Here is a 26,224-nt window from a genome sequence, read left to right on the forward strand (position 1 = left end):
TTGTCTGTCCGTCCGTGTGTCCGTCCGTCCGTACACAATTTTTGTCCGGGCTATTTCTCAGCAATTAATGACTGGAATTCAATTAAACTTTATGGGAAGCTTCACTACCAAGAGGAAATGTGCATATTATCAGCCGGTTCTGGTCGGATGATTTTTCGCAGATTTAAGGCCCTTTAAAATTTTCCGTTTACTGTACATATAGTGCAATTCTTGTCCGTGCTATTTCTCAACAACTAATGACCAGAATTCAATGAAACATTATGGGAAGCTTCAATACCAAGAGGAGATGTGCATATTATCAGCCAGTTCTGGTCAGATGATTTTTCACAGAGTTATGGCCCTTTGAAATATTCCATTAACTGTACATATAGTGCATTTCTCGTCCGGGCTATTTCTCAGCAACTACTGACTGGAATTCAATGAAACTTTATTGGAAGCTTCACTACCAAGAGGAGATGTGCATATTATCAGCCGGTTCTCGTCGGATGATTTTTCACAGAGTTATGGCCCTTTTAAATTTTCTATAAACTGTACATATAGTGCAATTCTTGTCCGGGCTATTTCTCCCGAACTACTGACTGGAATTCAATAAAGCTTTATGGGAAGCTTAACTACCTTGAGGAGGTGCGCATGTTATTTGTGGGATCTGGTTAGATGATTTATTTAGAGAGTTATGGCCCTTTGAAATTTTTAAGTTGCTAAACCATCTACATGTATCATAATATTTTGTCTAAAGTTATGCCCCTCAAGACGTTTCCTTTTATCTGAATATATAGTGCAATATTGTGACAAAAAAAAACTTTGGGGAGCATCACCCGTCTTCGACGGTTTCTTGTTTAAGGTAGGTCAAGATAATTTTAATATGTATGAAACTATATTATGGGAGCCAATATTTTGAGTAAATTATAAGTCTCAGAATTTTTAATCTTCCAGAACTAAGATTTTTTTTTAGAAACATAAGTAAAGATGATTAAATTAAGTCTTGCTGTCGGAAAACAGGGCTTAATGCTAATCATGGACGACAAATTCTTCATACTTAATAGTATTTAATAGTATTTAATAGTATTTAATAGTATGTAATAGTATTTTATAGTATTTAATAATATTTAATAGTCTGAATAGTATTGTTTGTTTAAAGAAAGTTTGGAAATTAGTTTATGCAGAGAGTGTCGTCCCTGAATAGCCTGTGCGGACTGCACAAGCTAATCTGGGATGACATTTAGCACAGGCATTAAGCCCCATTTACCCAACGTGAGGCTTGTATGCAAACACATTAACAAACTTGAAAACTTACTGTCCAGTGGTTCGTATTCAATGTTTCAGGTGTTGATATTCCACTGCCAAAGTTTCACAGGCCTTCACAAAATGATCCAGGTATTGTGTTAATTGAAGCTTTATCCATATTGGGTGCAATTCCTGTTATTTTTAACCAGGTTTTCCAAAGGAAAAAACTGGTTGTTTGATTGGCGAATATCGACGGGCGGGCAGGTGTAACAAACTTGTCCGGGCCATAAGTTTGTCGTTCATTGTGAGATTTTAAAATCATTTGGCACATTTGTTCACCATCATTAGACAGTGTGTCGCGCGAAAGAATTACTTCGATATCTCCAAGGTCAAGATCACACTTTGAGTTCAAAGGTAAAAAATGGCCATAAATGAGCTTGTCCAGACCATAACTATGTCATTCATTGTGAGATTTTGAAATCATTTGGCACATTTTTTCACCATAATTGGACGGTGTGTCGCACGAAAGAGTTACATCAATATCTCCAAAGTCAAGGTCGCCACGACTAAAAATAGATTTATTTTGAAACAAAGGGGTTAATTTTTAACAATCAGTTCAGTTTGAGTTGTCTCCCTTTATCAGACTTTTTCCAATTGAAAACCTGGTTTTGTGACAATTTTGTCCCTTGTTTAAAATAAATTTGTTTAACAATTAATTTAAAATTCTTGACTGTTTAATATTTTAGAAATACCCCTATAGTAAAATATTTCTGATTTGAGCCACGCTCTGTGAAAAGGGGGTTTAATGCAGTCCGCACAGGCTAATCAAGGACCACACTTTCCCCCTAAACTTGATTTTTGCCAAGAAGAGCCGGTGCAGACTGCTCAATCTTATCTGGGACGATACTTTTTATGCAAATGCATTTGACACCTTTTTCACAGAGCACAGCCCATTTAGTTCTGATAATTTTGAAGCATATTTTTCACCTATCTCACAAAAGTGTTTAATGAATGCAATTAATGGATCTTATTTTTCTTTCGCAGGTCTGCAACAGGCCCATCCACATGTGTCAGATGGATCCAGTGACAGGTTTGTAGAGCAGGGCCAGAATTCACCAATCCATTCTTAGACTTGAGAACAAAGAATTGTTTCAAATATAAGAAACTATGTCCTGCGTTTGAATATATGCTGGCTCTCACGGATGATAATATTCTTTACAAAATGTTGTACATGAACCTGGAGAATGATGTAGATAGAGGTAGTTAATGCCGAGTTTAACTCAATATTAAAGCAATTCTGTATTATTTCAATTTAAAGAATATTCTTTAACGTGTTTTTTCGGCCCCAATCTCAATGGACAGAAGTATATCTCAATATTCACATCCCGCTCTATAAGTTGAACCGAAGTAAATATAATATTGAGAAACACTTTTAATTCTCAAATTGGAAGCTCTTGTTAGCAAAACAATAACAAAACTAATTTCTCAATGTTATTCAAAACGCTGTGATTTTTCCCAATCTGAAGAGACCCATTCCCAAAAAAGTGAGAAAAAAACTGCTTTATTCTTAGACTTAGGTCTTTAAATGTTTTGGTGAATACAGACCCATGTCTCAGTTCTTGTGATGTCTTCACCAACAAAATCTTGAACTTCAGTCTAAAGGAATGGAATATTATTGGAATTTTATTGGAAGATGAATGCTAAACAATTTTGTATCAGGCTTCCTGAAAAGTCCCAAAAAGTGCCTGTAAACCGGACAGGCTGATGGAAAAGTAAGCCTGTTCGGACAAAAATTCACCTGAACAAACAGCGTGAGTTTACATGTATAACTGAAAAATTTAGTAAAGTTTAACTCAAATTATATATTGCAATGTGCAGCCTGTGTATAAGTATCAGACAACTATTAGTGAGTATTTGATTTTGGAACAAACAGCTAACATCAAACCAGTATGTGTTCTTATGCAAATGTAACACACTGTAATTTTAAAATATTCGATTCATTCAAAATAATATGTAGTTATGTAGTCAACTTGTACAAAATATACTCTTATATATTCTCTGTACAGTATCAATCTTTTACAAAACTATCTGTTTTATATTATCATAAATACAATGATAATGCGTTATTACACTGATATAAACACATTTCCGTGTTATTTCTTGCGTTTTGACGATACATAAAGCATAACAATGCTTATATGTGATGATAACAACTTCAAATTTGACAATTTCGATCATTTGTATAAATATTGTTTTCATGTGTAGATTTTTGTTACAACCTTTGTAATTGGATAGATGGTAATATGTCGGAACAATGAAATTGATGTTTTCGAAAAAACAAAAACAAAGGGAGAGTACTCTTGAGAACTTGTAACGCGTTAGTGTTCTTAATGACAAAAAGGCTCGAAATTCACAAAAAGAGTGATTCCTACTAGGTGTAATCGTTCTTTTGGCAAGTATTAGACTTTTGGGTATTTAGTCATAATTTTTCTGGCCTGTCACAGTACTGGGGAGATTAGAACCTTCGCCGGACCGTACAGAATTTTGTCGGAATAGACCGGCGGTCAGGCCTTTTCAGGAAGCCTGTTGTATGTCTTTCCAGCCTCACTTTACAGTTTTGTTCATTATGAAAAAGTTCTAATGAAGAGTCAGTTTTTGCAAACAAACCTAATTGCTATTACATAAGTATAAGAGTTACGAGTACATAAGTGTAATTATTTAGTCTAAGAAAGGGGTGAGCGATGCACACCACAACACTTACTTACTCAGTTTGAATAGTCATCTTGTAGCTTCATGCAAGGCTATTTGTCTCTCTGAAGATAGTTTATCATTAAAACAAGTTGCTGGTTTAAATGCCACCCTTTTGTTAACATTGAAGCAAAATTAATAAATGTTACTCTTGTATGAAATTCAGTATGTGAAAGTGTGTATAATATCTTACCACCATTTATACATGAAGTTGTAAAAAATGAAAAAAAAATCATGTAATAAGTAATGTTCCTTATACAATTTTAAGTATTGATTAATTTCAGCTGTGTTTTGGGAAAACTGGGCTTAATGCATGTGCATAGAGTGTCTAAAGTGTCTGCACGGGCTAATCAGGGACGACTTTTGTTTAAAGCAGGATTTCATTTAAAAAATTCCATAGAAACTGAAAGTGTCTGTGACGACACTTGACACTCATGCAATAATCCCTGTTTGCCCAGAACACGACTAATTTCATGTTCATCGTGTGCTTTCAGACACCTCCAGGGTCAGCTTCCTCCACCGCCCGGCTCGGCTAAGAAGGGTCACTCCCGGAACCCGTCCGGTCAGATCCGGGGCAGTCACACAGACCAGGCTACTCTACAGATGCCCCTCTCGCAGGTCAGTTAGTGGACACTCTTACTGCCTGAAGCAAGTTTTTGTATAACATTTGCAACAATATTTTAGCCTTGTTATTGGAAAGACGAACTTTCTGCACTTGGATAGAGTTTGGTCCATGATTAGCCTGTGCAATATACACAGCCATGTATGCTGACACAGATGCACTACGAGAAATTCTAGGGTATCTTTCCAGTCGCCAAACTGTGCTGTTCAGCGTCCAATCTGTAACGATAATGCATATAAGGCCAGTGTTAACTGGCGATCATTGTGTTTTTTATTGATGTCAGTCTTGAAGTGAGTTTTTATCGCAGATTGATTTACAAGGACTCACAGTTTTAAAATGTATGTTATATCCAACGGTAATTGCCTAGTAAGCAGTACATGAAAGATAGTGTCGGGTATCATCATCACTTCTTTTTACAGTAAACAATTACTTAAACAACAATAATTGTTCCTTATGAGAAGTTAAATGCAAATGGTGAGCAATTAATAACTTATGGAGAGTAAGATGTGAAAACATTATCCATTACAAATTGTGTGCGGTAAAAATTTAATTACAGTACAAGTTTATTTCATTATGTCCATTCTTAGAACTGAATTAGACAATTTTTCTACAGGCACATAATAATATTATTTAAGTTCCTTTGTACGCATCAGCACCATTCACTATACATGATGCCATGTAAAACCCATGTTTTAATAAGTGCGCAAAATTGTTGCTGACAGAGTTAAGTTCCACGCATGGAAAGCGTGTGTGTCAAAACAGATCATGTGCCGTAACAAAATATAGATGTGCAACTCGGTACATGTAGTATTTTAAATAAAAAAAATACATCAGCATTAATGCACACAATGAAATAGTATTGGTACATTGAAACTATAGAAAAAATACGTAAATTTATGAATAATAAATTGAATTAAAGTCGCTCATTGATTGGTCACTGTAACCAAATATGAACAGTGCTAGATGCTCGCACATTGCGTCACTTGATTTACGCATGTTCAATGGGAATTATCTCATCCGAAAAATCACTTTTCATTTGCACTTGAGTAAAATGGCAGACTTAGTGTTAATCAAATTTCTTAAACACATTAGCGTCAATACTGGTCAGTGGTAATATTTTGGTTTGAACATTGAAGTAGCAATTATACTTGATTATAGGGTATTGGATAGTGTTGGAACATGTATGTATCCAGCGATCAACACAAACGGTAGAGTTTACTTAAATATTTATCGAAATAAAATTGGGACTTCCAACTGTGTTAATTGGAACGTCCAAAATTTAAAGCTTGGAAGTCAGGACTTCTACCTTTTGAAAGCTAGTGGAACGCTGCCCAGAATGAGGCTCATGCAACAATATTGATCAGTAAAGTCTTTATTATTCATAGGACATTAATTTTCCTTGATTTCATGGGTTTTCCCATCCACAAATTAAACACAAACACATAAGAAAATGACTGACGCAAATTGCTTATATTTTTTTCCAAAAGAAATCCACAAATTAACATGTGCTGAAAAGTCATTAAAAAAAAAACACACAAATTTTGATGCTGAAATGAGTACATGTATAAATGATTTTACAGTTTTAGTATTGCATACAGAAGCTCTTATTGAGTCTGAGCCCATATCTGCTGTTTTCTCTTGACCAGGTACCATTGCAGGACCCTGGCATTCCCCTGCCCCCTCACCCCGCCCAGACCCTCCCCTCTGTGCAGCCCTTACTGCCAGCCATGCCTCAGTCGCCCCCTGTGTCCCCCCACGCCTCTGCTGCTGTAGCGGGCCCATTTAGTGGAACTACTGCCCCCGGCCCGGGCTACACCCAATTGCAGGGGTCAACAAGCCAGGTGGGTGTGGCAGGGGTCAAGAAAGAGGTCGTCAGTGGAAAGATGTTTGGAGGAGGGAGAGGAATACCCCAGAGAGGCACGGAGGAGTGGGCAAGATTTGAAAGCGATGATGAAAAACATGGTAAGTAATTGTATGGTATAGGCAGTCAGTCAGGGCAACAAGCTTTTGAAACAAGCATGCATTCTTATGCCCTCGGATCGAATGATCAGGGGCATATTGTTTTGGGCCTGTCTGTCATTCTGTTCCAAAACTTAAACCTTGGTTAAAGTTTTGCGATATCTTTTGCAATATTGAAGATAGCAACTTGATATTTGGCATGCATGTTAATCCCATGAAGCTGCACATTTTTAGTGGTGAATGGTCAAGGTCATCCTTCAAGGTCAAAAGTCAAAAAATTCAATCCAAGGGAAGTTATAAGCTTTAAAGGGAGATAATTTATAAACCTGCCAAATGATATATTGAAATTTTATTTCAAAGTGGCGCAATAGGTGGCATTGTGTTTCTGACAAACACATCACTTGTTTTTTCTGCAATTCATCAGTTTATTTTTTTTTTAAGCACAAAGTTTAAAGCTCATAATAGGGCATTACGGCATGACAGAAATTATATGAAATTGTCTGATTAAAAAAAAAATGTATATTTTAGTGTAAGATAATTATGAAATGACATACTTGGTTCATGGCTTTCTTGTGCCAGGCTACCAAAGTAGAGAAACCTGCCCATCAAAACAACATATAGTGGAAAGTTAGTTTTATCCCTGTTAAACATTATTTTGCGAATCTTTTGCATGTAAGCAAAATATAGACTATGAATAACAATGGTTTACTTTTGAAGTTAAGTGAATGGATTCATTAATTAAAATTGAGGATTTAAATTGAGGCAGTGAACCCTGTAGTATTCTATCAAGGAAAATGAAGAAAAATAAATTTCTGCGTGGAGGTTTCTATAACAAAATTAAGGAAATGTGTCAAAATGGCTTGTAGAGCCCACTGATCAGTTTAAAAAAACCACTCAACCTTCTAAGTCATTTAGACCTACAAAAATTGTTTGAAATATGAAATTTAAAAAACTGAGATTTTTTTTGGTATACTTAGTAGTTTATAGTTGAAAATTGTGTTGTTTTATAATATACCATTCATAGTTTTTATGCTCCCCGAAATAAAATTTCGGAGCATATAGTTACCAGTTTGTCCTTCCTTACTTACTTCCTTACTTCCTTCTTTTGCTACCGTTTCTCATAGCGCCTTCAATACTTTACCAATCGCTTTCATATTTGGCATGTAGGTACCTTGCATGGACCTCTACCTTTTGATGAGGTTTGAGGTCACTGGGGTCAAGGTCACCGAGGCTTATAATAGACTTCCCTCTGTCACACTTTTGCTACCGTTTCTCATAGCACCTTCAATACTTTACCAATCGCTTTCATATTTTGCATGTAGGTACCTTGCATACACCGCTACCTTTTGATCAGGTTTGAGGTCACTGGGGTCAAGGTCAAGGTCACCGAGGCTAATAATATATTGTTTTAGGTGTTTATTAACACATACATTGACAAAGCGCATCATTAGGGAGCATCCATCAGTTTTACTGATATTCTTGTTTAAATATTTTTTTTATGCGTAAAGTGTTGTACCAGATTATCCTCTGCATTCTTCATAGGCTTATCAGTAACGACACTTTCCGTCTTTACTGAATCTTTGCCAAGCAGAAACTTTCTTCAAATGAAAAAGTCCATAAAAGCGGAAAAGGTGGTCCCAGATAAGCCTGTGTGGACTGCACAGGCTTATCCGGGACAACACTTAACGTTTATGCAATAAGTCAAGTTTTCTCAAAACAAGGCTTATTTATTGGGTGATGTTGAAATAAGGAACATGCATTAAGCCCAGTTTACCCAGAACAAGGCTGAGTTTACCCTGTCTCTGTGCCGACAGGTCTGCTGGGTGAAGGTCGCAAGGAGGAGTGGGACGCTGTAAAGCTGCCGGAGCTAGACTCCTCCTCCTACAGCTCCGACACAGACAGTGTGGAGGACGTGTGGTCCATAACGGACGAGCAGCGAGAGTACTACGTGAGACAGTTCAACAACATAGAGCATGACCTCAATGGACACATCTCTGGTATGTTCGCAATAGAGACGCACTCTGAGGAAAGGGGGCTTAATAAATTGCATAAAGTGTTCAAGATTAATATTAACAGTCCACATAGGCTAATCTAAATCAGGGACAAGTATTTCCGCTTTATTGTATTTTTTGTGCAAAGGAAGATTCTTCTTGATGAAATCTAGTTAACGTAGAAAAAGTAGTCCCTGATTAGCCTGTGTGGACTACCTAGGCTTATCTGGGACAATACTTTATGCATATGCGTTAAACCCCCTTTTCCAGAGTGAGCCTCGTTTATAATGCCCCCGGTAGGGTGGCATATCGCAGTTGAACTGTCCGTCAGTCAGTATGTCAGAATGTGTGTATGTCAGTCTGTCTGTCCGTCCGAAAACTTTAACATTGGCCCTAACTTTTTCAATATTGAAGATATCAACTTGATATTTGGCATGCATGTGTATCTCATGAAACTGCACATTTGGAGTGGTGGAAGTTCGAGGTCAAGGTCATCCTTGAAGGTAAAAAAAAAAAAAAACAAAGGGGCGTTCTCATGAAGCTGCACATTTTGAGTGGTGGAAGTTCAAGGTCATCCTTCAAGGTCAAGGTCATCCTTCAAGGTCAAAGGTAAAAAAAAATCAAAGCGGCGTTCTCATGAAGCTGCACATTTTGAGTGGTGGAAGGTCAAGGTCATCCTTCAAGGTCAAGGTCATCCTTCAAGGTCAAAGGTCAAAAAAATATAATTCAAAGCGACATTATCATGAAGCTGCACATTGTGAGTGGTGGAAGTTCAAGGTCATCCTTCAAGGTCAAGGTCATCCTTCAAGGTCAAAGGTAAAAAAAACACATTTCAAAGCGGCGTTCTCATGAAGCTGCACATTTTGAGTGGTGGAAGTTCAAGGTCAAGGTCATCCTTCAAGGTCAAAGGTAAAAAATAAATTAAAAAAACAAACATTCAAAGCAGCGCAATAGGGGGCATTGTGTTTCTGATGAACACATCTCTTGTTTTGAGTACTACGTACGCCAGTTCAATAACATAGAGCATGACCTCAATGGACACATATCTGGTACGCAGTAAATTTATTCGTTCTTAAGAGGGATTCAACAAAACTTCGACTTTTGATGCATTTGAGTAAAAATATACAGTCTTACATTAGAAAGGAAACTAATCTTTAAGTTCTTTCTGAGCGGGTCAAACTTTACATAGAAAGGTAAATCACCTACTTTATGAAGATTTTTTTAAAGAAATTCAATGTTACCAAACTGTGAAGCTATCAAACTTGTGAAAAATTAAAATGCTGTGTATATGCCATAGTTTTTTTGGCCAAGGTCAGGACTTTTTGTGAAATTTGTCGGGACATTTGTTACCTAGAAACGGAATTTCAGTCTTTAATTCATGCTTATCACAAACTTCTTACCTTAAAAAACGAATTTTGTCTAATATTGATGATGTCAGATTTTTGTTAATGAAAGTCAAAAATATAATCGTTCAACATTTTCTAGAAGTATACAGTAAAATTAATTGTGGGATATGTTTGTTTGTTATATTAATATTTGATGTAATTGATGTCTAATTGGGATGTGGGTAACATACCGGTAAGTTAAAACGGGATGTGCGCACATTGGACACTGTTCATATTTAATTATTATGATTAATCCTCAAGTGAATTTAATTTGAGAATGTGTTGTAGTTTTTGGATACATGTATCATGCTTTTCATTTATGTTCTTCCAAACCAGGTGGTGTGGCCAAAGAATTCTTTGAGAAATCCAAGCTGTCGAATCAAGAGCTATCAAAGATATGGTATGTAGCTATCTTAAGTTAGATCCAGCAATCACATAATTGTTTTTTAATGCCAATGATCATTTCATATTACAGTTACTTGTGAATTTAAGTTTGTTTGTAAAGACACTAATAATCTGGAACGACACTTTACGCAAACACATTAAGCCGCATGATCCCAGAGAAAGGCTCATATCTAATATAACTTCAACCTTTTTGCTTAATTCAACCGCTTTTTATCCTTTGTATGTTGAATATCTGCAAGTATCTTATGTGTACATCTTAACAGTGCAGGATTAAGAATTAAAACCGATGAAAACTTTTGCCAAGGCATATGGTAATGGTGTCTTCCTAGAAAACTCAAAGGTCACATGGTCGATCCCTACTTTGGGAGCATTCTTTTGATCTTCCCAAAAGACAAAAAGTACAATTTCTTCCCAGAAAATGACTTTAGAGCGTTTCAATTAAGCTTAAATAAATAGGTTTAAACAAATGAAAACATGCCTCATTACTGCTATATGGAAATGAAATGTTGCGGCAACCACGTTTATGTATCAGGAACCTGTCAGACTTGAATCGTGACGGTGCCCTGTCGCTGGAGGAATTCTGTATTGCCATGCACCTGGTGGTCCTGCGAAGGAATGAGATAGATATCCCAGACAGGCTGCCCTTCTCTCTCATGCCCTACAATGCTTTCACTAATGGTAAGAATGACTGACTGTTGTTTTTTTTAAACAATGTTTTTAAGTTAAACTATTCAGTGAATAGTCCAATTTGTGCTACTCACCCAAATGCTGGCATCCAGTAAAGATCTGATTAAGTAAACATACTACATCTCCATGTCACTGTTTCTACTACCCATATTCAATAGAAACTTAACACTTTAGTTTGAGTAATTATGTGAGGTCACTGACCAAGTTCCATAACTCTTTCAATTTAGCAGAATTATGCTTACTGTAGCGCCTAAAAAATTAGTAAAGGTTAACATGGAACACTGTTTCTACTACAGATATTGTAATAAAACTTCACAAATGTGTTCAGGTTGTTCATAAACACTCACACTGACCAAAAAGTTTGACTTTGATCAGCTAGTTAGAAAGATTAGACCCCCTTTTTCTACCCAGGAAAGTCATGCATGCAAGTTGAAAAGTCATGTTAAAGTTTTCATGCAACACAATCATATCTCTGTAACTTCTACAAATACACAATCGTAATGCCACATATGGCATTTGGATCCTGTTTTGGTCACAGACAAAGGCCTATAACTCCAATGTGCAATTTAGCAGAATTACGCCCCTTTTTGTACTTTTTGTACTTAAACAAATCAGTAAAATTTAGATAAACATTTGCATGCAACTTTTCCATATCCCCATGTCTATTACAGACATTAAAATGAAACTGAACATAATATGATGTGTTAATGGCTTTAAAAACAGTTACTGCCAAAGACCTATAGCTTTTATCAGCCTCATAGCAGGAATACATTCTCCTCTTGCGTACGTAGAGAAGTCACATTAAGGTTTTCCTGCAATTTGAAATTCAGGGTAAAGTTTGTGTGCAACACTTACAGATACCTGTAACTATTACACATATGTTCACAAATAATCATGCGTGGTCACTGACCAAGGAACATACATATGAGCTTTAATTCAGCAGAAAATTGAAACTAAGGTGGGTCAGAGGGTCATAGACACCAAGTACTGGTTCTAGTCCCAAGACATGGACTCGAGAGTTTTCAAATAAGCCTCAGGCTTTTTATGCAATTGAGCTAAAATTATTAGGTGTAAATAATTAAACAGAAAATGTGCCCCTTAATTGTATGTGTTATACCTAAGAAATTAAGGTAAACATTTGTGTTCAACAACTTCTAATTCTAGCTGAAATTGAGACCTAGCGTGGGGCCAGTTAGGTCAATGTCACATGGGGCCAGTAAGGTCAATGTGAAGGTCACATGGGACCAGTTAAGTCAATGTCAAGGTCACATGGGACCAGCTGGGTCAAGGTCACATGGGGCCAGTTGGGTCAATGTCAGGGTCACATGGGACCAGTTAAGTCAATGTCAAGGTCACATGGGACCAGTTGGGTCAATGTCACATGGGACCAGTTGGGTCAAGGTCACATGGGGCCAGTTGGGTCAATGTCAAGGTCACATGGGACCAGTTGGGTCAATGTCAGGGTCACATGGGGCCAGTTGGGTCAAGGTCACATGGGGCCAGTTGGGTCAATGTCAAGGTCACATGGGGCCAGTTAGGTCAATGTCAAGGTCACATGGGGCCAGTTAAGTCAATGTCAAGGTCACATGGGGCCAGTTAAGTCAATGTCAAGGTCACATGGGGCCAGTTGGGTCAATGTCAAGGTCACATGGGGCCAGCTGGGTCAATGTCAAGGTCACATGGGACCAGTTGGGTCAATGTCAAGGTCACATGGGGCCAGTTGGGTCAATGTCAGGGTCACATGTGGCGAGTTAAGTCAATATCAAGGTCACATGGGGCCAGTTGGGTCAAGGTCATATGGGGCCAGTTGGGTCAATGTCAAGGTCACATGTGGTCAGTTAGGTCAATGTCAAGGTCACATGGGGCCAGTTGCGTCAATGTTAAGGTCACATGGGACCAGTTGGGTCAAGGTCACATGGGGCCAGTTGGGTAAATGTCAAGGTCACATGGGGCCAGTTGGGTCAAGGTCACATGGGGCAAGTTGGGTCAAGGTCAAGGTCACATGGGGCCAGTTGGGTCAAGGTCACATGGGTCCAGTTGGGTCAAGGTCACATGGGGCTAGTTTGGTCAATGTCAAGGTCACATGGGGCCAGTTGGGTCAATGTCAAGGTCACATGGTGCCAGTTAGGTAAAGGTCAAGGTCACATGGTGCCAGTTTGGTCAATGTCAAGGTCACATGGGGCCAGTTTGGTCAATATCAAGGTCAAATGGGGCCAGTTGGGTCAAGGTCACATGGGGCCAGTTGGGTCAATGTCAAGGTCACATGGGACCAGTAGGGTCAATGTCAAGGTCACATGGGGCCAGTTGGGTCAATGTGAAGGTCACATGGGGTCAGTTGGGTCAATGTTAAGGTCACATTGGGCCAGTTGGGTCAATGTAAAGGTCACATGGGGCCAGTTGGGTCAATGTGAAGGTCACATGGGGCCAGTTGGGTCAATGTTAAGGTCACATGTGGCCAGTTGGGTCAATGTCAGGGTCACATGGGGCCAGTTGGGTCAATGTTAAGGTCACATGGGGCCAGTTGGGTCAATGTTAAGGTCACATGGGGCCAGTAGGGTCAATGTCAAGGTCACATGGGGCCAGTTGGGTCAATATCAAGGTCACATGGGGCCAGTTGGGTCAATGTCAAGGTCACATGGGGCCAGTTGGGTCAATATCAAGGTCACATGGGGCCAGCTGGGTCAAGGTCACATGGGGCCAGTTGGGTCAATGTCAGGGTCACATGGTGCCAGTTAATTCAATGTCAAGGTCACATGGGACCAGTTGGGTCAATGTCACATGGGACCAGTTGGGTCAAGGTCACATGGGGCCAGTTGGGTCAAGGTCACATGGGACCAGTTGGGTCAATGTCAGGGTCACATGGGGCCAGTTGGGTCAAGGTCACATGGGGCCAGTTGGGTCAATGTCAAGGTCACATGGGGCCAGTTGGGTCAATGTCAAGGTCACATGGGGCCAGTTAAGTCAATGTCAAGGTCACATGGGGCCAGTTAAGTCAATGTCAAGGTCACATGGGGCCAGTTGGGTCAATGTCAAGGTCACATGGCATGGAGCCAGCTGGGTCAATGTTAAGGTCACATGGGGCCAGTAGGGTCAATGTCAAGGTCACATGGGGCCAGTTGGGTCAATATCAAGGTCACATGGGGCCAGTTGGGTCAATGTCAAGGTCACATGGGGCCAGTTGGGTCAATATCAAGGTCACATGGGGCCAGTTGGCTCAAGGTCACATGGGGCCAGTTGGGTCAAGGTCACATGGGGCCAGTTGGGTCAATGTTAAGGTCACATGGGGCCAGTTGGGTAATGTTAAGGTCACATGGGGCCAGTTGGGTCAATATCAAGGTCACATGGGGCCAGTTGGGTCAAGGTCACATGGGGCCAGTTGGGTCAATGTTAAGGTCACATGGGGCCAGTTGGGTCAATGTTAAGGTCACATTGGGCCAGTTGGGTCAATGTCACATGGGGCCAGTTAAGTCAATGTCAAGGTCACATGGGGCCAGTTGGGTCAATGTTAAGGTCACATGGGGCCAGTTGGGTCAATGTCAAGGTCACATGGGGCCAGTTGGGTCAAGGTCACATTGGGCCAGTTGGCCTTGATTTTAATGATTTTTGTCAAGCCTATTAGTTGTAGGTAATGATTAAATGATTGAGTGTGGCTCTGGAAAAATGGGGCTAAATTCATTTGCCCCAAGTGTCAAAAAATTTCATAAAAGCGAAAAATGTCCCTGATTAGCCTGTGTGGACTTTACAGGCTAATCTGGGATGACACTTAATTCACATGCATAAAGCTTAATTTTGCCAGAACGAGGCTCATATTTTCTTCCAATAGAGGATGCTGAACCGTTTGCAGCAGACCTGCCCGAGGGTAGCACCCTTAAGAGATTATCTCCCATGTCCCCACTGGAGTCCCAGTGGGACAATCTGGTGCATGACTCCTCTGCGATCTCCAGCGATGTGTCCTCTCCCAGCGTGACCCCGGCAAACTTTGACTTCCAGAAGCCATCCTCCTCCGATCTGGTATGTGAGAGCTGGGCTTGAAGAATGCCAATCTATAACTAATTATTGATCCCTGTCTGAGAAAATTGGGCTTATATGCATGTGCGTAAAGTGTTTGCCAAGATGTCTGCAGGCTTACTAGGGGTAAAACTTGCTGCTTTTATGGAATTTTTCTTTTAAAGGAACTCTCTTCGAAATGAAGATCCAGTCTTGGCAGAAAATGTTGTCTCTGATGAGCCTGTGTGGGATAACACTATTCACATGCATTAAGCCCAGTTTTCCCAGAACAGGTCTCAATTACTTTAGATTCATATTCTGCATGACTAGATAATGTGTCAAATGAAATCCCATGCTCCATGGTGAAAAGTCTTGTCAACAGTTCTAGATCTAAGGTCAAGAGTTATATTTATGGTCTGTAACTTTCTTTTGCATTGGAAATGTTAATATTTCTTAAAATTGTAATGCCTTGGAAGTTTATAAAAGTTATGTTCAGAATGTAGATTTTTTCTAAATCCCAAATGGGTCTTTTATCACGAATACTGTGTCTTGCTCTGAGAAAACTGGGCTTAATTCATGTGCCTAAAGTGTTGTCCCAGATTAGCCTGTGCAGACTGCATAGACTTATCTGGGATGACACTTAGCGCACTTGCATTAAGCCCTGTTTTCACAGAACAATGCTTTAATAGTTATGTTTAGTATGGAGATGTTTTGCGCAGTCATGTTTCTGCTGGTCTTTTATTAGGCAATGATATGGATGTTTGCTTTCACAAACAGGAGGCACGGATAGTTCAGCCGAAGGCGGTACGTCTCTCCCCAGAGATGATGATAGAGGAGGGTAAGGAGGCGCGGCCAGAAAGGGGTAGGGCATTCTCAGGTACACTAACAGTCGGTGTGGGCCCTCGTTACTTCTTACTAATTATGGTGGTATGGCTGAACCAGCAGTCGTATTTATCCTTACTCTGTGCCAAGAATTTCAGCTGAAATTGACATAAGTACATTAAATAGTGCCTTTTATAAGTAAGATTTTTATATTTAATTTAAATTTATTAATTTTATAAACATTGTGTGCATTTACTGCACAGTTCAAACAGGTTTTTAATGTGCTGCAATACAGATTTAAGTATATTATTTATATTTAGGATATGGATACGGAATATCCTATGAAGATGTAAGGATGGATTCTGACTTGTTGTACTTTGTGAAGGTTCCCATTCAGCAGTGGTGATTTAACTCTTTCCCCCATAAGAAGCCAATTGAAAATGGCTATTTGCAACCAGCATAAAACCACAAAAGCCTGCTAGTTACTCGCAGTCTGTTCAGGTTTTAAGTTGTTTGCTGCTCATCAGTATCTAACAGTTGGAAATGAAGCCTTTAAAATTTCAATGTATTAAGAAAGGACTTAAATTTGATTTGATTTTCTAAAGTTTTTCAAATGCATCAAAATACATATCTAAGTTGTAAAGTGTTAAGAACCAGGGTAAAACTTACTTTTTAACTTTATATATTTTGCTGAGTTGAAACCTTCAAACATATTTTGTTTCTTTTTATGTACACTTAATTGTACACGCTTTCATTGAAACTGTTTTATAAGCATTGAATGCGTCTTGAATAAGTATATTACAGAATTGCAATCTAGAATGTTGAGCATGTTATTTTGTGAAGACTTCAGTTGTTGCCAAAACATTGTTCCTAGTTAGATGGATTGTACAGGCCGTTCTGTGAAAACTGGGTTTAATTCATGTGCAAAAAGTGTCATCCCTGATCATACTGTGCAGCCTGCACAGGCTAATAAGGGATGACACTTTCCGCTTAAACTGTATTTTTATTTAGAAGCGACTACCTTTAAGAAGAAATCCATAAAAGCGGAAAGTGTCATCCCTGATAAGCCTGTGCAGACCACAGGCTTATCTGGGACGACACTATGTACATGCTTTAAGACCAGTTTTTCCGTGATGAGGCTTGTATGTTTGCTTTCAAACAAGCCAGTTTGAGGTTGTTTATGCATGATTAATTGTATTGATTGATCTTTTAGGTCAAACAGGTATGGCTGCCATAGTAGCATGTTTTAGTAGTTTCTTAATGTAACACTAATATAGATTGGCTTCTTTCTACCAACATTGTCTGTAGTGGGTTTCTAGAGTAGGCTTACATATACATAGAATTGTTTAATGACGTAACAGACCTTGTTATTCAGATTTATTGTACATCTTTAGCTTTTGGAGGACAAACAGTGCTTGAAGCATGTCCATAAAGTGTCATCCCAGATAAGCATGTGAAGTCTGCACAGGCTTATCAGGGACAACACCTTCAGCTTTTAATGTATTTTTTATTTAAAGAAAGTCTCTTCTGTAGGAGAATCCAATTACAGCATAAATTGTGTGTCTGCTAAGCCTGTGCAGACTGCACTGATTAATCTGGTACAGCACTAAACGCACATGTATAAATCCTCATTTTCTTAGAGCACGGTTCATTTTGTTTATTGAATACTTTGTGTTAACACTTTGCATGCTGGGAAATTTGTCGTCTGCTAAAAGCTCGTCTGCTGAATTTCTAAAATTAGCCATTTCTTCGATTTTTTTCAAAGAATACTATCAGAATAGCAAACAGTTTGGATCCTGATGAGACGCCACATTCTGTGGCATCTCATCTGGATCCAAACTGTTTGCAAAGGCCTTCGAAATTCCGTTCCAGCGCTTAAAGGGTTAACACTTTAATTTCTGATACCAATATGTAACAAGACACCAATATTTGAACCGATGACAAAGAACATACTTATGATAAGTTTAATTTTAGCCAAAGCTTAGTGTTAAAACAACTACATCAATTATAAGCCTTTTTTCATTGGTAAATGTATGGTAACTTGTTAGCATGGTAGCCAGCTTGATAAACACAGCAAAATAATATTTACGGCTTAACATGGTACCACTATCACAGCTATGTTTTATTTAGGTTGGTGATAATTTTTAATTTGCTTAATTTGTTAATTAATCCTTTTCCGTAATGGCAGCTTTAATGTGTTTATGATTTTGAACAAACTATATGAAGGGATAGTTATGTGTATGGTCAAGAACGATTGAAGGAAAATAGTGTATTGTGGCACTTTGTGTCTGAGATATATTTTAGCCTCAGTCTAAAAATGGTGTGTAATACATTTGCTTTAAGTGTTATCCTGGGAAGTCCCACAGGCTCATCAGGGATGGTTTCGGCCAAAACCCTTTACCACTTAGATATGTATTTTCATGCATTTGTTGTCCCATAGAAAGTTAAATTTAATTAAAGACCTCTCTTACTGAATTCAAGTTTTAAAGGCTTCATTTTCAACCCTAAGATACTGATGAGCTGCAAACAGCATGAAACCTGAACAAACTGCGAGTTGCTCCCAGGCTGTTATGATTTTATGCTGTTTACACATAGTTGCCATTTTCACTTTGCTTCTGAGTTGGAAAGGGTTAACTGAATTTCAAAAAAAACTCCTTTAAATGAAAAATTCCATAAAATCAGAAAGAGTCTCATCTGATAAGCCTGTGTGGTCTGTAGCCTGTGTGGTCTGTAGCATGTGTGGTCTGTAGACACACATGCTTTAAGCCCCTGTGTGGTCTGTAGACACGCATGCTTTAAGCCCCTGTGTGGTCTGTAGACACACATGCTTTAAGCCCCTGTGTGGTCTGTAGACACGCATGCTTTAAGCCCCATGTGGTCTTTGGACACGCATGCTTTAAGCCCCATGTGGTCTGTAGACATGCATGCTTTAAGCCCCTGTGTGGTCTGTAGACATGCATGCTTTAAGCCCCTGTGTGGTCTGTAGACACGCATGCTTTAAGCCCCTGTGTGGTCTGTAGACACGCATGTTTTAAGCCCCATGTAGTCTGTAGACATGCATGCTTTAAGCCCCTGTGTGGTCTGTAGACACGCATGCTTTAAGCCCCTGTGTGGTCTTTGGACACGCATGCTTTAAGCCCCATGTGGTCTGTAGACATGCATGCTTTAAGCCCCTGTGTGGTCTGTAGACATGCATGCTTTAAGCCCCTGTGTGGTCTGTAGACACACATGCTTTAAGCCCCATGTGGTCTGTAGACACGCATGCTTTAAGCCCCAGTGTGGTCTGTAGACTCGCATGCTTTAAGCCCCTATGTGGTCTGTAGACATGCATGCTTTAAGCCCCATGTGGTCTGTAGACATGCATGCTTTAAGCCCCTATGTGGTCTGTAGACATGCATGCTTTATGCCCCTGTGTGGTCTGTAGACACGCATGCTTTAAGCCCCTATGTGGTCTGTAGACATGCATGCTTTAAGACCCATGTGGTCTGTAGACATGCATGCTTTAAGCCCCTATGTGGTCTGTAGACATGCATGCTTTAAGCCCCTATGTGGTCTGTAGACATGCATGCTTTAAGCCCCATGTGGTCTGTAGACATGCATGCTTTAAGCCCCTGTGTGGTCTGTAGACATGCATGCTTTAAGCCCCATGTGGTCTGTAGACATGCATGCTTTAAGCCCCTATGTGGTCTGTAGACATGCATGCTTTAAGCCCCATGTGGTCTGTAGACATGCATGCTTTAAGCCCCTGTGTGGTCTGTAGACATGCATGCTTTAAGCCCCATGTGGTCTGTAGACACGCATGCTTTAAGCCCCTGTGTGGTCTGTAGACAAGCATGCTTTAAGCCCCTGTGTGGTCTGTAGACATGCATGCTTTAAGCCCCTGTGTGGTCTGTAGACACGCATGCTTTAAGCCCCATGTGGTCTGTAGACATGCATGCTTTAAGCCCCTGTGTGGTCTGTAGACATGCATGCTTTAAGCCCCATGTGGTATGTAGACATGCATGCTTTAAGCCCCTATGTGGTCTGTAGACACGCATGCTTTAAGCCCCTGTGTGGTCTGTAGACATGCATGCTATAAGCCCCTGTGTGGTCTGTAGACATGCATGCTTTAAGCCCCTGTGTGGTCTGTAGACACGCATGCTTTAAGCCCCTGTGTGGTCTGTACACACGCACGCTTTAAGCCCCATGTGGTCTGTAGACACACATGCTTTAAGCCCCTGTGTGGTCTGTAGACATGCATGCTTTAAGCCCCTGTGTGGTCTGTAGACACGCATGCTTTAAGCCCCTGTGTGGTCTGTAGACATGCATGCTTTAAGCCCCTGTGTGGTCTGTAGACACGCATGCTTTAAGCCCCTGTGTGGTCTGTAGACATGCATGCTTTAAGTCCCATTTTCCAAGAATGAGGCTCATTTGTTATTTAAGAGAAATGTAAAATCCTTCAGCAAATAGTTATTGATTTTAAATAAGCGACACCCATCTTAATCAACAAACTTATCTTACAGAATTTCCCTACTGTAGTTAGATGTTTTGTTTAATGCTTTTCCTCCATTTTGGGGTCTGTAAGAATGACACTAAGGGAGGGTTAGGGATGATCATGGAAATAAATTTCATGGAAAACAAAATTTCGAAATGTGCAGTAAATAAATTTACCATAACATATATAAGCTGTTGTGTTTGTTGGTTCAAATTAACAAAGAGACATTGTACTAGTGGCTAGGTTTATTCTAGCCTCTGCAGTAACTGCATGGTTGTTTGGATGTTGTGTTAACAACAGAGCCTGGCCCACTTCCCGACTCACCCAACGCTGATCCAGAAATCGACCAGCCCTTTGTTGCTAAGCAACGAGCCAACACGGCAACTATGGGCGACACAAACTTAATAGACCCTGCTTTACACAGCCGCCCAAGACCTTTAGCTAAACGGAACACAGGTACCATGGAAACACAATTTCAAGAAAATGATGTTTCAATCTTATTTCAGATAATGTTAACAAGTACATGGAAAGTAATGAAATAAAAATAAAGTTTTTTACTTCTTGCCCATATATTATTGCTTAATAAAATATTGAAGAATGCAGAGATTGTGTATTCTTTTTTTGCTCTTTATTTTACGCAGCAATGCTGTTACACTCAACAAATAAATATAAAGAATAACAAGAAAATCCTGTACTTATTGCCTAACTATGATTTTCTTATATAAATGTTTATGAATGCATAGGTCCGGTAATTTATTTAATTTCTGCTAAGCATTCCACTGAGCAATGCTGTACACTCGACAAATAAACATGTACTGGAATTATGGATTTAGTTGCCAAAAATAAGAACGGGTGAAATCGCCAAAAAAAGGCATCATTGCAGAAATAAAAAGGGGCCAAATTGCATGGTCTGACTTTACCTTTGGTGATGGCATGTTGAATTTTGTTTGTGCATGTTTTATTGGAACCTTTCTGTTGTTTTTCTGTTTCTGTAAGCACTTTGTGTGGTTTTCTTGTTTTGGTGTACTAATATTAAACGTTGATGTAAATTGTTATGATGTTTACATGCCAGAATATTGTCAATAGAATACCATATAAAATATACTTTATATTTGAAGCAAAATATGTTTATTATTCAATGAGTAGTTGTTTCAGTAAACATTAAAAAAAAATACTCGCTCTGAGAAAACAGATTTTATTTCATGTTGGCAAAGTGTTCTCCCAGATTAGCCTGTTGAGTTTGCACAGACTAATCAGGGAAAACACATTACACTTTATGAAATTTTATGTTGAAAGGAAGTCTCTTGTTAATAAATCAAGTTTTAGGGGAAAGTGGCATCCCTGATTAGCGTTTACAGACTGTGGACTGCACAGGCTAATCTGGGACGACACTCTGCACCCGCAATAAGATCCAATTTCGCAGAGCAAGGCTCGAATTGTTGTGATAGTAATTGTATGTGGCATATAATGCTGTTCATCTGCTTAAGGAGCTCATGAAGCCAAGATATTGTTTGGCTTGGCCTAAATCATAGTAAACTATCAGTGAAATGGAAGTTAAATGCTTTATTGTGATGTGGATTGAATGTGTGAAAGCTTGAGTATCAAATGAGAACACTAGCACTGCTTTGCAGGCAGATGCATGTCAGCATATTAAAACATTTTGGATGTGTTCTAAAATATTAGACATCAGAAATCCCAACATCATGGTCTGATAATTGATCAGATGTTCTCCATAGCCTTAGAGCCTTATTGTCCATGTTTCCATGCATTCCACAGAACATAATAACTGATAGTATATTGTCCATATTATGTACTCCCAAAGCCTGATAACTGATCACATGTTTTACATATGCAGTCCAAGAACATACATGTTGTTACTGATCCCTTGTTTTCCACATGCATTTAAAGAACACCACTGAGTCCATGTTTTCAACATGCAGTTCAAGAACATAACTGAGCCCATGTTTTCCACATGCAGTTCAAGAGCATCAAAAGTGATCCCATGTTTCAATATGCAATCCAATAACATACTTACTGATTATATGTTTTCAATTTATTGTGCTACAGCCACTTTAAAAACTGATTTCATGTTTCTCATTCACCTTGCTATTGGCTGATAACTGATCCTATGTTTTCCATATCCAGTGCCAGGTGCTCTGTCCAGTCACATACTGCCACCGGTTCCCCAGCTGGATGCTGGTCTGGAGCGCAGTGTGCAGTACACCGCAAGTATTGATGGGGGAACCGGACCCCCTGCCCCCCCACCTAGACCTGGACCACAAATCCGAAGTATGTCCGTGGACTACAAAGGTATGCCTGATAATGTGTCAGGGAAAACCGTCCTCTAAGTTAAAAAAGTTACATTCTCCTGTCATTGTGTCTCATGGTTTCAAAAAAAGTTCTGAATAATGTTTCTCATTGCAGCATTTAATACGTGCAATTATATCAAGTATCCTACTTTAAAAATTGATGAAGTTATGCCTCTCAAAGTAGAGTTTCTATAAAAAGATTGACATTAATTCTATTTCAAACTATAAATGAGCCGTGCTCTGTGAACAAATGAGTTCAATTCATGTGCGTGAAGTGTCGTCCCAGATGAGCCTGTGCAGTCTGCACTCTACGCACATGCATTAAGCCTCCTTTTCCCAGAGCACGGCTCATATCACTGCTTCACATCTACTGGTTCACATCCACTGGTCACTGCTTCACATCTACTGGTCACATCTACTGGTCACTGCTTCACATCTACTGGTCACTGCTTCACATCTACTGGTCACATCCACTGGTCACTGCTTCACATCTACTGGTTCACATCCACTGGTCACTGCTTCACATCTACTGGTCACATCTACTGGTCACTGCTTCACATCTACTGGTCACTGCTTCACATCTACTGGTCACTGCTTCACATCTACTGGTCACTGCTTCACATCTACTGGTCACTGCTTCACATCTACTGGTCTCTGCTTCACATCTACTGGTCACTGCTTCACATCTACTGGTCACTGCTTCACATCTACTGGTCACTGCTTCACATCTACTGGTCACTGCTTCACATCTACTGGTTCACATCTACTGGTCACTGCTTCACATCTACTGGTCACATCTACTGGTTCACATCTACTGGTCACTGCTTCACATCTACTGGTCATTGCTTCACATCTACTGGTCACTGCTTCACATCTACTGGTCACTGCTTCACAACTACTGGTCACTGCTTCACATCTACTGGTCACTGCTTCACATCTACTGGTTACTGTTTCAGCAGCTCATATCACTGCTTCACATCTACTGGTCACTGTTTCAGCACCACCTGCGGTGCCACCACGGGCAGCGTCCAAAGAGGTGAGCTGAAGACCTATTGAGCCATGCTTTGGGAAAACTGGGCTTAATGCATGTGCATAAAGTGTCATACCAGATTAGCCTGTGAAGTCAGCGCAGGCTTATCAGGGATGACACTCTCTGCTTATCCGGTATTTTTGGTTTAAAGGAAGTGTCTACTCAGAGAAAATCCACTTAATATGAAAAGTGTCATCTTAGATTAGCCTGTGTAGATTGCACAGGCTGATTTAGGACAACACTTTCACACATTCGTTACGCTCAGTATTCCAAGAATGAGTCTCTATTGATCCTTCAAGAAAATTTATTTTCATTAAACCATTCAGATGGGTAGAAATTAAATGTGCGACAGACCTGACTTTCAAAATCCCATATCAAGTTTCAAACTGAGTGAATGGAATCAAGAAGAAAGATTTTATTTTATGAAATTTATATAAATTTTGCCATAGTTTACTCTTTACATGTATTAAAGAAGTTATTGAATATTCCAGTTTTAATATATATTCTTTATTATTAGACTTAAGTCAAAGAATTTGTTGGTAAATACGGCGCAATAAAAGTGATTGTTACATTTATTAAAATACGGTATATAAACGATGTTTCTGGAAATGGCCCCAGATTATTTTTTTGCCACTCTCAGGTTCCTGTCAGTGGCAAGAAGGTATCCGAGCTGAAGAACTTTCAGTCGATACAGTCACAGGAGGTATTGAACATCCTGCCTGGAAGTGGACATGGTCAGGTGAGAGGAAGTTGTTGTTTTAATTATAAAAGAATTGGCAAATACGCACTTACGCACACACATTTGCATTCGAACACTGAAACACTAAAGCTTGTTGTATTTGAATAATAGCTTTACTAGAAGCGTTCCTATAGTTAAATGCAGTGACATATATTTTTTTATTAATAAAGTTAATTTATTGTTAATAATATTTGGATTTTGGCAAGTGGTTTATTCCTAAGACTTTTGAACAGGAAAGCTTAGGTGTTCGTATAGACGATGTAAGCCTTATAATAAAAGTGTGGCTTTAACCCTTTACCATTTAGATACGGATTTAACCCTTTACCACTTAGATACGGATTTAACGCTTAACCATATAGATACAGATTTAACACTACGATTTAGATACAGATTTAACACTTTACCATTTAGATACGGATTTAACCCTTTACCACTTAGATACGGATTTAAACCTTTACCATTTAGATACGGATTTAACCCTTTACCACTTAGATACATATTTAACCCTTTACCATTTAGATACATATTTAATCCTTTATCACTTAGATACAGATTTAACACTTTACCATTTAGATACATATTTAATCCTTTATGACTTGATACATATTTAACCCTTTACCACTTAGATATGTATTTAATCCTTTATCACTTAGATACAGATTTAACCCTTTACCACTTAGATATGTATTTAACCCTTTATGACTTGATACATATTTAACCCTTTACCACTTAGATATGTATTTAACGCTTTATGACTTGATACATATTTAACCCTTTACCACTAGGATACGGATTTAACACTTTACCATTTAGATACATATTGAATCCTTTACCACTTAGATACAGATTTAACACTTTACCACTTAGATATGTATTTAACCCTTTACCACTTAGATATGTATTTAACCCTTTATGACTTGATACATATTTAACCCTTTACCATTTAGATACGTATTTAACCCTTTACCACTTAGATACGGATTTAACACTTTACCATTTAGATACATATTTAACCCTTTACCATTTAGATACGTATTTAACCCTTTACCACTTAGATACAGATTAAACACTTTACCATTTAGATACATATTGAATCCTTTACCACTTAGATACAGATTTAACCCTTTACCACTTAGATATGTATTTAACCCATTACCACTTGATACATATTTTGATGCATTTGTAGTCCCTTAGAAAGATAAATTTAATTACAGACCTTTCTTACTAGATTCAAGTGTTAAGGCTTCATTTCTAACCCTTAGATACCTATGAGCAGCAAACAGCTTAAAACCTGAACAGACTGCGAGTTACTGGCAGGCTGTTCTGGTTTTATGCTTTTTGCACATAGCCATTTTTACTTCACTTCTGAGTGGTAATGTGTTAACTAGCATACTAGTAGTTGATATTCATGCTCATGACATCAGGGTGAAAAATTTACTACTCAACGCAACTGCCTATGATGTTTATATTCTACGTAAATTTACCAGATGTTCACAGTTGTGTATGTTTTGTTCATTACAGGTGGGGGAAGGAGTTGGTAAGTAGGAGACTGTATGTATGTATGGGCTGTGAGTGGGTTCACCCTTTACCATTTTACCACTAAGATATGTATTTTGCATGTCGGTAGTCCTTAAAAAATTACATTTAATTAAAGACCTTTCTTTCTAGATTCAAGTTTTAAAGGCTTCATTTCCAACCCTTAGACACTAGTAAGTCTTAGATACTTAGCAAGTCTGTTGAAAATAAGTTATATATTTTATACATGTGTATAAATGATATCAATGTTGTTGTTTTTTCACTATTATAATAACTAAACATTATTTTAAAACCTTTTCTCAACAG

At 38.9% G+C, this 26,224-nt stretch overlaps 1 protein-coding gene across 4 annotated transcripts in view; it reads left to right on the top strand.

The window, feature by feature from the left end:
- Nucleotides 1–26,224, top strand: part of LOC127854036 (ralBP1-associated Eps domain-containing protein 1-like) — a 50,144-nt gene that overhangs the window by 16,952 nt on the left and 6,968 nt on the right. Inside the window, exons 3-16 of one of the 4 annotated variants that reach the window (XM_052388950.1) lie at nucleotides 1,324–1,374; nucleotides 2,269–2,314; nucleotides 4,467–4,590; nucleotides 6,241–6,556; nucleotides 8,368–8,550; nucleotides 10,266–10,329; nucleotides 10,867–11,012; nucleotides 14,845–15,032; nucleotides 15,786–15,885; nucleotides 20,605–20,760; nucleotides 22,450–22,614; nucleotides 23,612–23,649; nucleotides 24,284–24,382; nucleotides 25,904–25,919. In XM_052388950.1, the coding sequence (XP_052244910.1) occupies nucleotides 1,324–1,374; nucleotides 2,269–2,314; nucleotides 4,467–4,590; nucleotides 6,241–6,556; nucleotides 8,368–8,550; nucleotides 10,266–10,329; nucleotides 10,867–11,012; nucleotides 14,845–15,032; nucleotides 15,786–15,885; nucleotides 20,605–20,760; nucleotides 22,450–22,614; nucleotides 23,612–23,649; nucleotides 24,284–24,382; nucleotides 25,904–25,919 (1,692 nt within the window). The remainder of the gene's footprint in view (nucleotides 1–1,323; nucleotides 1,375–2,268; nucleotides 2,315–4,466; nucleotides 4,591–6,240; nucleotides 6,557–8,367; nucleotides 8,551–10,265; nucleotides 10,330–10,866; nucleotides 11,013–14,844; nucleotides 15,033–15,785; nucleotides 15,886–20,604; nucleotides 20,761–22,449; nucleotides 22,615–23,611; nucleotides 23,650–24,283; nucleotides 24,383–25,903; nucleotides 25,920–26,224) is intronic. The other 3 variants (XM_052388951.1, XM_052388952.1, XM_052388953.1) reach the window with 3 other exon arrangements.

The sequence above is a fragment of the Dreissena polymorpha genome, chromosome 12 (genome assembly GCF_020536995.1).
Source record: "Dreissena polymorpha isolate Duluth1 chromosome 12, UMN_Dpol_1.0, whole genome shotgun sequence".
Taxonomy (NCBI): Eukaryota; Metazoa; Mollusca; class Bivalvia; order Myida; family Dreissenidae; genus Dreissena; species Dreissena polymorpha.